Genomic DNA, 12390 nt, shown 5'->3' with positions numbered 1-12390 from the left:
TATGTCAGTGTAATGCTATTCTAACCTCATTATATCTTTTTTACTAATGTGAACATTTAGAGCTATAAATTTATTTTACTATTGCTTCAGTTGTCCCACAAATTCTTATGTAAAAATATACTATTGGCCAGGCGCAGTGGCTCATGCCTGTAATCCCAGCCCTCTGGGAGGCCGAGGTGGGTGGATCACCTGAGGTCGGGAGCTTGAGACCAGCCTGATCAACATTGAGAAACCTCATCTCTACTAAAAATACAAAATTAGCTGGGCGTGGTAGCACATGCCCGTAGTCCCAGCTACTCGGGAGACTGAGGCAGGAGAACTGCTTGAACCCGGGAGGCAGAGGTTACAGTGAGCTGAGATCACGCCATCGCACTCCAGCCTGGGCAACAAGAACAAAACTCCGTCTAAATATATATTTAATTTGGTTCTAAATATATCTGATTTTCATTATAATTTTTTCTGTGACTCAAGAATTTAGAAGTGTTCTTAAAATTTTAGGTGTATGAAGGTTTTCTACTTATCCTTTTAACTGATTTTTTACTTAAGTGTACTATGATCAGAAATTGTGTTATATGTGATACCAATTTTTTGCAATTTGTTGAGACTAGCTTTTCTGTCTAGGACATCATCAATTTTTTCCAAGTATTCTGCATGTGACTGCAAAGAATGTGTATTCTCCAATTGCTGGGAACAACAAATTCATAAGCTTATGGATTGTGCCGCTCAAATTTTCTTATATCCTTATTACTTCTGAAATGTTCTCCCAAATTATTTCCCATTTCCGATGCTCTTCATTCTGTCCTGAAGATCTGAGTTTCCATCTGGTTTTCCCTCCTATCAGCCTGAAGAACTTCTCTTAACATTTCTGTGGTACAGATGTGCTGGCAACAAATTCTCTTAGTGTTTTATTAACAGATGTCATCCTTTCAACTTTACTCTTCAAGAACACTTTCACTGAATACAGAATTCTGGGGGTTGGCAGTTTTTGTTGCTGTTGTTTCCAAACTTAAAATATCTTTTTTTAAAAAATTATCAATTCTTGGAAGAAAGATGATTTTGCTAGCAATGGCTTTCTAGTTGACTGTGTTTTTCTTGCAGCACACTGAAGACTCTATGCCACTCAGACATCTACTGTTGCTGTCAATAAGTTAGCTATCCATTTAGTTGCCATTTCTTTGTAATGAATGGCCTGTTCTCTGTAGGTTTATTTAAGGTATTTTCTTCCTCTGGTGTTCTACAGTTTCCTGATGATATGTCCAGGTGGGGATTTCTTTGATTTATCTTGCTTAGGATTCACCAGGCTTCCTGGATCTGAGAAGGAGCATCTTTCCAAAATTCTGGAAAACCCTGTCAGCTTTCAAATATTAGCTCTTCTGAAACTCCAAACAGATATGTGTTAGGTGTCCTCACTGCTCCCATGTTTACCCCCAGCCACACTGATTCCCAACTGCTTCCCAAATGCCTGGCATCTTCTGGGCCTCTCCGGCCCTCTTATTTTCTCTTCCTGCCTTCTCTGACTCCTCTGGAATCCCCCCCTTGACTTTTAGATCACTTATCATACAGCACCATAACTATTATTTAACTATGAGTCTCTCATGCACTGTAAACTCCCTGGAGTGAGGGCTACCTTCAGCCCTGGCACCAGACATTAGGGTGGCACCCAGCAAGCTTGTGACAGCCTGGCTGAGCTCTGAGGCCTAGAGAAAGGCAGCAGAAGGTGGCAGTGATGTGTCAATCTCAGAAGACCAGGGAATGCTCCCCTGAGCCTCCGAGACAACTAGTCTCTTCCCTCATTCCTACTCTGAATTCTACAAATGCTTCTCTTAAAAGCCCCAGCTCTACTGCTCAAGGATGGACAGGTGAAGAGGAGACTCCTTGGCTTTCAAAAAGATGAACCAACTGCTAGGCATCCTACATGTAGCTTCATGCCTTCTTGTCTCTGAAATGCTGAATAGCTTTAGTAAGGGCCTATTAAGCCACACCAGCCACTACCTTTTTTTTTTTTTTTTTTTTTTTAGAGACAGGTTCTTGTTCTGTCACCTAGGCTGGAGCGCAGTGGTGCAATCACAGCTCACTGCAGTTTCAACCTCCTAGGCTCAAGTGATCCTCCCACTTCTGCCTCCCAAGTAGCTGGGACCACAGGCACACACCCCCATGCTTGGCTGATTTTTTATTTTTTGTAAAGATGGGGTCTCCCTATGTTGCCCAGGCTGGTCTCACAGGTTTCAGTTGTCCCACAAATTCTTACGTAAAAATATATTATTGGCCAGGCGCAATTAGACACTGCACCTGGCCCACCAGCCGCTATCTTGGTGGCCTTTTTCACTTTTGGCCGGGATCACCTACTGGCTAGCTGTAGCAGCACTAGGAGGGAGAGGAGGAGAGTGCTGCCTTCACTCCTTCCCAAGCTTGCCCCGGCGATGGGGGCCTGGCCAGGCCAAAGCAGATGTCAATCTACAAGCTTTGTTCCCAACATCCCATGGACACTTGTGCCTTTCGTTTCCTCATGGCCTGTCCACTCCTGTTTGGACTCAGGGCTTCTCCTGCTACTGCCCCAGAACCCACAACCTTCTAGAGGCTCCAGAAATAACTGTTTCCATCCAGAAGCTCCTTCTGACACTTCACTCCTCGTCTTCCAGTGTCTCATGCAGATCGTCCTCCCCCAGGACTGAAGCTGCCCTTGCCAGGTCCACCTCTGCTCGACATGGGGAAGGGGCTATCAGGAAACTAAATCTGCCCTCTGCTGGAATCACACTGTAGAGACAAGCCCTCACTCTAACCCCCTGCAACAGGACACCTTGTGGGTCCTCAGCTCTCTGTCCCAGCTGGACATAAAGCGGCATGGTGGAAATGACAAATCAGGGAGAGAGCTGACTGCAAGCCGAAGAGCTGTGGTGTGACTTCAGGACTGCCGTGACACAACACAGAGGACACGGGAGACCTGGGGCCAAGTGCCAGGCTGATTCTGGCCCCCTGTGGAGCCTGGGGGAGTCAACATGCCTTCCTCACTGCCCATGCTCAGCAGCCCAGCTGTGCCTGGATAACAGACTGGAGCCTCGCTTTCCCTGCAGCCCTGACCATGCATCATCTCCCCTGCACACTATCTCACTCCCCAGCTACTATCCCTTCCCACTTGCCTCTGTCAGGGGACATGCCCCGGTTACTTCTATCCCCCACTCCTGCTTTCTCCTGCAAGGATGCCCTGGTTCTCCTTGGAAGAATTCTCCCCTCACCCACTTCCAGTCAGTCTCAAAAGGCACAGATCCTGCCCTGGCAACAGAAAAGGGTTCTCACTGGTTAAAGTCAATCTGCAAAGTGTCCCCAACTCCAGTCCCCCATCCCTAAATCCCAGAAATGGTACTGGAGCTATAGAGAAATCCGCTCTCTCTATTCCCTGGGCTGTGTTAACTGGGACTATGAGGTGGGCACCAGAGGCAGCCACTGTGCATGCCAGAGCAAAGGCTTGAGCTTCTGAGGTGACCACCACAGCAAAGGGGGTCTGAGTGTTGGTGGTCACCTCCTAGCCACTGGGTCAAGCTGAGGGCAGCATCACATCTCGACCAAACTGGCTCCCCTGACATACTGTATGTGGGGCACTTGCTGGGAAGGCCCAGCCCCCACTCTGCAGCCTCCATGCCAGCCCGCCATGCAGTTCTCACTCTAAACCCAGCTCAAAACCCTTCTCAGGGCACTCATGCCGCTTGTGTGCATGTGAGACTGCATCTGTCCCCCGTGCCAAAGCATGTGCTCCATGAGAACATCGGCTGGGTCTGCTTTGCTGCCCATTCCCGAGATCCAAGCCTGACACACAGAGGGTGTGCTCCATCACTAACTAGGGATTGAAGAGAGGTCACAAGGATCAAGGGACCCACAGGACCTCAGGCTGGCAGGGACTTTGCAGTTTATCTGCATCTCTGCACACTGGAGTTCAGTGACCACTTCTAACAGGTTCTGGATAAATGTCCAATTCAGGGGCTCAGAAACACAACCAGATTAGAGTGGCCCATAATCTCCATCCTGATTATCTAAGACATGGAACTTTCAAGTGTCTTAGACTGAGTGGTATTCATGCACCCTGGGCCAGGGGGCACCTGACTAGTGGTTCTCAACCATGGTTCTTCTTGGGAAGCTCTTAGGGATTTTAGTAAAATACTGATGCTGTCCTCTGCATACACACAGATTCTGGGGTGGGCCTGAGCATTTGGATTTTTAGAAGCTACTGAGATGACTCAAATGGGCAGCCAGGATGCATAAGAAACACCGAGCTCTGGGTGCACCCAGACCTCTCACCAAGCCCTCCTCAAAAATGAGGCCCCATGTGAGCGCCCAGCTCAGACTTACAGGCCTGAGTGGGCAGATGCGTGGTGGAGACAAGCTCTGGTCTCCCACGGTCACCTTGTTCTATCCAAGCAACATTTGGTCAGCAGTCCCCAGGCCTGGCCCCAGGATGGCCCCTCCCTCTGAGATAGAGAAACAGACAGCCACTACAGCCAGCATGCGGGTCACAGGCAGCCATCAATGGCAAGAGGGCAAGAGGCAGGCCTGAGGACGGGGTGACCACATCCCCTGAGTAGGGATGTCTGAGCCATGATTTCAAAAATACATAAGAGTTTGCCAGGCAGACAATGAGACACAATATAAAGATTAGGCATTTAAGGGAATCCAGGATGCCTGAGCCCCTGCAGAGGCCCTCACCAGAGAGGAGTCTCTGAGCTCTGTTCCGAGCCCCAGGTCCCTCAGGCTTCGCCTTTCTGGCCTCAGCCGCTGCACACCCAGGCTCCCTGCAAAAGTATAATCTGTCGCTGGGCATGGTGTAATCCCAACGCTGCTCACGCCTGTAATCCCAACACTTGGGGAGGCCGAGGCAGGCGGATCAAGGTCAGGAGTTGGAGACCAGCCTGGTCACTATGGTGAAACCCTGTCTCTAATAAAAATACAAAAATTAGCTGGGCGTGGTGGCGGATGCCTGCAGTCCCAGCTACTTGGGAGGCTGAGGCAGGAGAACTGCTTGAACCTGGGAGGCGGAGGTTGCAGTGAGCCCAGATCATACCACTGCATTCCAGCCTGGGCAACAGAGGGAAACCTTATCTCAAAAAAAAAATAAAATAAAAAATAAAAAATAAAAAAAAAAGGGGCCAGGTGAGGTGGCTCATGCCTGTAATCCTAGCACTTTGGCAGGCCAAGGCAGGTGGATCACGAGGTCAAGAGTTCAAGAACAGCCTGGCCAATATGGTGAAACCCCGTCTCTACTAAAAATACAAAAAAATTAGCTGGGCGTAGTGGCACTCGCCTGTAATCTCAGCTACTTGGGAGGCTGAGGCTGAGTCAGGAGAATTGCTTGAACCTGGGAGGCAGAGGTTGCAGTGAGCCGAGATTGCGCCACTGCACTCCAGCCTGGGTGACAAAACGAGACTCCATCTCAAAAAAAAATTTTTTAAGTAGAATCTGTCCTTCCATCTAGATGTACTCTCAGACAGTGAGGTTCTAAACACAGTTTAAACTAATAGGTTTATATCTTTAAGAGTTAACACAAGGCATTTTAACATTTCTGGAATTTTTTTTTTTTTTGAGACAGGGTCTCACTGTTGCCCAGGCTGGAGTGCAGTGGCATGGTCTTGGCTCACTGCAATCTCTGCCTCCCGGGTTCAAGCGATTCTCATGCCTCAGGTTCCCAAGTAGCTGGGATTACAGGCACACACCACCACACCTGGCTAATTTTTTGTATTTTTAGTAGAGACGGGGTTTCACCATGTTGGCCAGGCTGGTCTCGAACTCTTGGCCTCATGTGATCTGCCAAACTTGGCCTCCTAAAGTGCTGTGATTACAGACGTGAGACACCATGCCCAGCCAACATTTCCGGAAGAATTCTTTCTACCATGAACTCTGCAATATGTGCAGTATCTCCACTGCACGGGTTCTGAAGCACTCTCCATGAGCCAGCAGCACGCTGACCCACCACCCAGGACTCATGGGCCAGACTTCCACGTGAGAACCCCACACTCCAGTGGAATGCCACCTGAAACTATTCCAGAGACTCTTCTGACACCTCCAGTTAGCTCTTATGGGCCCTGCTTCCCCTTTAGAATCTGCTATTAAAATAACAAACAACAGCACTGCTAAGAATTTTAAAACTCTGCAACTGTATCATGCACAATGTTGAAACTACAAGTTTTGGCTCAGAAAAAACCCCCTACTCTTTTTTTTTTTTTTTTTTTTTTTGAGATGGAGTCTCGCTCTGTTGCCCACGCTGGAGTGCAGTGGCATGATCTCAGCTCACTGCAACCTCCGCCTCCCGGGTTCAAGCGATTCTCCCTGCCTCAGCCTCCCAAGTAGCTGGGATTACAAGTGCCCACCACTACGCCTGGCTAGTTTTTGCATTTTCAGTAGAGATGGGGTTTCACCATGTTGGCCAAGGATGGTCTCGATCTCTTGACCTCGTGATCCGCCTACCTCAGCCTCCCAAAATGCTGGGATTACAGGCGTAAGCCACCACGTCCAGCCAAGAATCCCCTACTCTTATAGCCCGCACAGACAAAGTTGGTCACAGCCCAGACAGCTTTGAACATACTGTGAAGTCTGTGCTTGGATCAAATCCTGACCACCTCCAAATCACCCAGGTAATCATGGACAAGCTGTTTGGCGTGGGTGGGCTCTGTCTAGTTTGCATTCTGCAAGTGACACTGGGGACCCATGTGTATAGGACACTGCAAACTGCTGGGCTGAATTCAGACTATACAAATGGGCAAAGCCCCCCAGACACATACAAAGTCCCATGGCCAGTGTGACCTCCTTCTTTGCTGTGTGCGGGGGAGTCATGGAAGGTCACACACTGTGGCACCTTGCTTTCTTGAAATGTGACTTGGAGACAAAGTCACAAAGTCACAAGCATTCCCTGAGGGCCAGCTGTACCCTCAGGGAACGCCTGCTGGCTCGGGGAGGCAATGGGCATGCTCCTCCTCTATGAATGGACAGTAGATCCGCTGCAAGGCTTCTCTCTGTGCTCTCCCTCTCCACGTCCTCGGCAGGGTCCAGGCCATGCCACATACCCAATCAATAAATGCTTGTTGAAAGCTCAAGTGAATGAGAGGAAACGAAGATGGAACCAAGGTTTGAAAGATCAAGCAGTTTCCGGCCTCTTCCTCTGTGGGGCCCATTCACAGGGAGCCTGTGTCCCAGTCGCCTCCCACCCGCCAGCCTGGCTCATCCCAAGCCTCACAGATGAATATTCATGTGCACAGGGAGGCAGTCACAACGTGGGGGGGTGGTGCGTCACAGAAGAACTGAGCCGTGCAGAGGTCACCAAGAAGCCAGTAGCACCACCTGCTGCTGCCAGGGCGGAAGACAGCCTCTGTCCCAGCCCAGGCAGTGGGCGGGAGTACAGAGAGAGGGCTCCAGCCAGCCAAGGTCTTCTGAATCAGCAGGCTATAAGCCCTCCTCAGACCAGGTGGCTGCTTTGTGTGTCTGGAACAGAGGAGGAAGCGCCCCACTGACCTGGCAGGCTCCAATCTCCCTCCTTTCAACCCTGAGCATTTCCTCCCAAGGCCACTTGGCCAAGTTGCTCCTAGTGCTGCTTGGAAAAAACTGGTAATGACGGGGCTCACTACAAATGGTGGCTTTCAAAACAGTGTTTCTTTCATCCAGAGGGCACAGCTAACACTGTTAGGGGAAGGGACTCCAATCTTTCTAATTTATGAATGCGTCTCAGGATGGAGGGGTGACCCTGAAAATGTGCACTATTGGATTTAACTAGATGCTAAACAATAAATCCAATACCACACTCTTGCTCTGAGGCTACGCTGATGGAATGTGGAAGCAGAGGGTGTGCTAACACGCTTCAGTGAATGCAGGAGCTAGCAGAAGGCCATTCTCCTGCAGAGCTGGTCAACACCACCACTGAGAAAAGAATCTCAGAATTAAAAGAAATCACTGTGATTTTAATGTATTTTTCTATTGAAAGCAGAGTGCCAGAACTGCAAAAACACCCCTATGAACATCACTAGGCTGCTTAGTAAATGATGGTACAGCGTGGTATTGTTTAGAATTTCTAATGATGCCTAGAAATGCTCATGACACTACAAATTGAAATATACACATACACACACACGTAATTATATATACAATATAGCTTCAACTAAGTAAAAACATAATGCCCAGAAAAAAGACAGGAAGCAGACAAGCTAACATTTTAACAGTGGCTATCTCTCCATATTGGAATTTGTGGTGACTTTTCCAGGACATGCCAGGGCCACAGAAGGGCCTCGCAGCAGTCCAGGATGGTGTGACAACTACAGGACATGGTGCCATAAGCACTGAGCCTGTCCCAAACCTATTAACAATGTCTATGGGCTTTGGTGGCCTATCTCCTCCCCAAGTCACTGGTAATAACGCCAAGTGCATCAGAACCAAGAAGGTCCTAGGTTGGGCAAGTGGCAAGAGATGGCCAACTGGCAGTCAACAAGCCACATGTGCCCATCCTCAGATAGCTTTTAATTAGCTCAAACCATATTCTTAATTTTTAAAATTCACAGCCAACATTTAAACACTAGATTTCAAAAATCCAGGTTTCTATCTTCTCTTTAAAAAACTGGATTCATAATAGCCAAAATGTGAAAACAGCCCAAATATCCATCAATTGCTGAATGGTTAAACAAAGTGTTGTATATCCATGCAATGGAATATTATTCATCCACAGAAAGTCATGAAGGACTGACACATGCTATAACATTGATGAACCTTGAAAACATGATGCTAAACAAAATAAGCCAGGCACAAAAGTCCACACAGTGCATGACTCCATTTCTATGAAATGTCCACAGAGGCAAATCCCTGGAGATAGAAAGCACATCAGTGGTTGCCAGGGCCTGGGTATGCGGTTTCTTTCTGGGGTGATGGAAATGTTCTGGAATTAGATATCTGATGGTGGCTGCACAACATTGTGAATGTGCTGAAAACCAGTGAAGGGTCCGCTTTAAAATGGTTGAAATGGGCCAGGAGCGGTGCCTCATGCCTGTAATCCCAGCACTTTGGGAGGCCGAGGCAAGCGGATCACTTAAGGTCAGGAGTTTGAGACCAGCCCAGCCAACATGGTGAAACCCGTCTCTACTAAAAATAAAAAACTAGTTGGTGTGGTGGCACAAGCCTGTAATCCCAGCTACTCAGGAGGATGAAGCAGGAGAATTGCTTGAACCTGGGAGGCGAAGGTTGCAATGAGCTAAGATGGTGCCACTGCACTCCAGCCTGGGCGATAGTGAGACTCTGTCTCAAAAAAAAGAAAAAAAAAAAAGTTGAAATGGTGAATTTTATCTCAAGTTCTTAAAATTTGGGAGGGTAGATTCACATGGGCAGCATTCCTAGGTGAAGCAGCAGCCCATCAAGCCCACCAAGTTGCCCCCATTCATCAGGGGAGACTCCTCCGCTCACACCCCCTGGACTCCTGTACCGAGTCTCACCCCAGGGTGCTCTCAACATGGTATTGCTATTATGCTATGTTCCTAGAGGGTCAGCTCAGGTCCTTGGCTCAGCCCCGGACACTGGGTCCAGGGCACAGCCCTGTTCACCAGCCAAAGGAGGGGCTGGGCATAACTTGGTCATTTAAAGATATTTTGAGATTTTTGTCTCTCCTGACTGGGAAAAACTTACCCCTGGTAAACAAGTCAAACAATATAAAAAGGTAAAGTGTTAAAACTAAGTCTCCTTCCCACCACTCTGATCCCCAATTCCCTCCCCAGAATTTAACTCTATTAAACCCACCTGGCTCCTGGTGTGACCACTTTCTTTACAGGGCACTAAGACAACTATCCGACAGTTTAATGAACAGTCTTTCCTGAAAACATCCTAACCATAACTTACGGTGGCCATCACTTTACAGACTAATCATTCTTCAGATTTAAAAATAAAGCCAAAGCCACTGTCTAAAAGGGTCTGCCAGCCCTGGGGCACCACAGTCCCCATGTGTGGTGAGTAAAACCATACCACAGGCTCCCTGGGGGTACCACACACAAGTGACAAACCTTGTGAACCAACCTCTTGAGCAGCCCTGGAACTGGCCTTCAGTCAATGAAAGCTGTGGGCAATTTTGCCTGGGGCTTTTCCCAAGGCCCAGAGGGCTCCTGCCAAAGGGGGTATGAGGCCCTGCCTGGGTTACAGAGGCCACCATCAAGCTATTGGAACTCACCAGATGCTAAAGGGCATCGGGGGCTGACAGTGTCTTCTGGACCAAGTCCAAGCACTTGGTAAGGCTGAGTGCAGGCCCTGAGTGATCTGGGCCCTTCTCCCCTGCTTCCCAGTTCACACCAGCTGGTTGCATCTGCACCCACTCTACCACTCCGTACCCCTCTGCTTCTCACACGCTGAGTCTTCTGCAGGGAACTCCCTGCCTCTTGGTGCCTGGACACCTTCTTTTCCCTGGGGACTCAACGGAAGTGGCCTTCCTCCAAAATGCTTACCTCACACTCCCTGGACTCCTGTACTGAGTCTCATCTCATCCCAGGATGCTCTCAAATAACCTCCATCGAGTCCTGGACTACACAGTACTGCTATTACGCTGTGTTCCTGCCCTGCCCGCTCCTGAGCAGAGCCTTGACAACAGACAACAGGGACAATAATCACCTGTTGTCTCAGGGGTCATGCAGAGCAGAACACAGCCTGTCACTTGGTACATTTTAGCAAACATCTAGGGAACCGAGTTAAACACAAGAGACCGTTCTGAGAGAAACAGAGACTCCAGGAGATACAGGCAAGATGCCACAAAATATACAAAGTTCCCAAACAGCCCACAGGTCAGCCACGCCCAGTAGGGTTTAGCACACCAGGAGGGGCCTCCCAGGGCACCAGGCCAGGAAGCCTTCATAAAGCCTGCTGGGCCATGCTCCTGCCCAGTGATTAAGAAACTCGTGGGCCCAAGATCATCACCCAAATCAAACCAGTTGTGTCATGCTCACATTTTGAACTTCCCACCACAATTCCTCTTACATCTCACGTTAAGCAAAACTTTAAAATATTCATTTAGCCTATTAAACGGATTTTCTATTGCTTTAAGTAACAAGCAGAATTATAGCAAATGTATCCCCTTTTCATCAGCAGTGGTGGTAAGCACATCATAATTTCCAGCTAATTACAGCAGCTTGATTTGGATGTTCCATGCTGTGTATTTTGGTTCCTTCAGCTGGGGCGCTGGGTGTAATGCTGAGGCTGCAAGAGTTGAAACATGTCCCAGAGAAGGCACAAGCCATTTCTGATGCAAATGGGAGGTTGAGGGGAAGTTGACTTTCCTTCTCCCAAAGCAGAAAACCACTCAAAACAAAGAGGGAACACCATGCCACCATCCTCAAGGAGGAGGGCAAGGGCCAGTTGGATATCACTGCTGAGGGCTGGAGGAGCCTGGACACCCACCACAATCGACCAGACCCAAGTGGGTGAGAGACAGCAAGAAGCACTGCCCTGCCCCTCACCCATCCAGCAGGCAAGCACGGGAGACCAGTAATGGGGTCTTTACCAAACGATGGCCAGGGGTCTGAAGTACTCGCAGGAGCCGCTGGCCCGCCCCAGGGGTTGGTCTGGTTAGTGGAGGCTGACGGGCCCCAGGGCTCTGCTTTCTGGGCCGCAGGGCCCGAGCTGGGGAGAGCATCCATTAAATCCAACAGCGTAGTCTGCTGTGGGAGAGAGCCGTGCTTTTAAGACAAAGAGAAGGGGACAGGTTTTACTATGCTACAGTTACAGCAAATACCCATGAACTAGCCATAAATATCACCCACCTGTGCCTCTTCCTCCAGTGAAGCCCTCTAGGAGGGGCTGAGAAGAACTTGGAAACTGAGTCGTCCCATCTCCCTCCCCTCGGTCCAGCCAGCTCTCCAGTCACAACAAGCTATTTACTGTTTGCTAAACCCCCTCACCAGACTTCAGAGACCTCAGGGCTCCACAGACTTTTCCAGGCTAACACTGACTTCTGCCCAGGCTGTGGACCTCCTCCAGAACGCCATCCCTCCCACCTGCAGCCACCATCCAGGGCCAGCCTGAGGGCCCTCCTCCTGGGGCGCCTGCATGCTCCCCACTCTCAAGACCACCCCATGTGTCATCAGGGATCATCAACATCAACCAGTCAGGAGCCAGGGGCTCCACCGGCCTCAGTAGCACTGTAACAGAGGAGGCCAATGGAGCCCCGGGGCCTGTGGTGTGAGGAGGGGTCTGGGTCTTGACTGGATGATGATGAGCTTGTCAAGAGCCCAGCCATGTCCTGGTCATCTCTACATCAAAGCAGGAAGCCTGGCACAGGGCTGACGAGGCAACCAGCACTACTGGGGGCACACCCTGCTGCAGGAAAGCGTTCCACAGCCCCTGGCATGTAGCTCACTTGACAGCTGCCGTAGCCACAGCAGCAGGAGGCAGGCACTA

The 12390-nt window shown here is 49.4% G+C and overlaps 1 protein-coding gene across 15 annotated transcripts in view; it reads right to left on the bottom strand.

The window, feature by feature from the left end:
• Positions 1-12390, bottom strand: part of EPN2 (epsin 2) — a 119975-nt gene that overhangs the window by 11982 nt on the left and 95603 nt on the right. For all 15 annotated transcript variants that reach the window (XM_063798910.1, XM_511331.9, XM_001154310.7 and 12 more), the window contains one exon: positions 11495-11669. In XM_063798910.1, the coding sequence (XP_063654980.1) occupies positions 11495-11669 (175 nt within the window). The remainder of the gene's footprint in view (positions 1-11494; positions 11670-12390) is intronic.

This window comes from Pan troglodytes, chromosome 19 (genome assembly GCF_028858775.2).
Source record: "Pan troglodytes isolate AG18354 chromosome 19, NHGRI_mPanTro3-v2.0_pri, whole genome shotgun sequence".
Taxonomy (NCBI): Eukaryota; Metazoa; Chordata; class Mammalia; order Primates; family Hominidae; genus Pan; species Pan troglodytes.
Note: the sequence above shows the minus strand (reverse complement) of the source record. Positions and strands in the feature narration are given on the sequence as shown.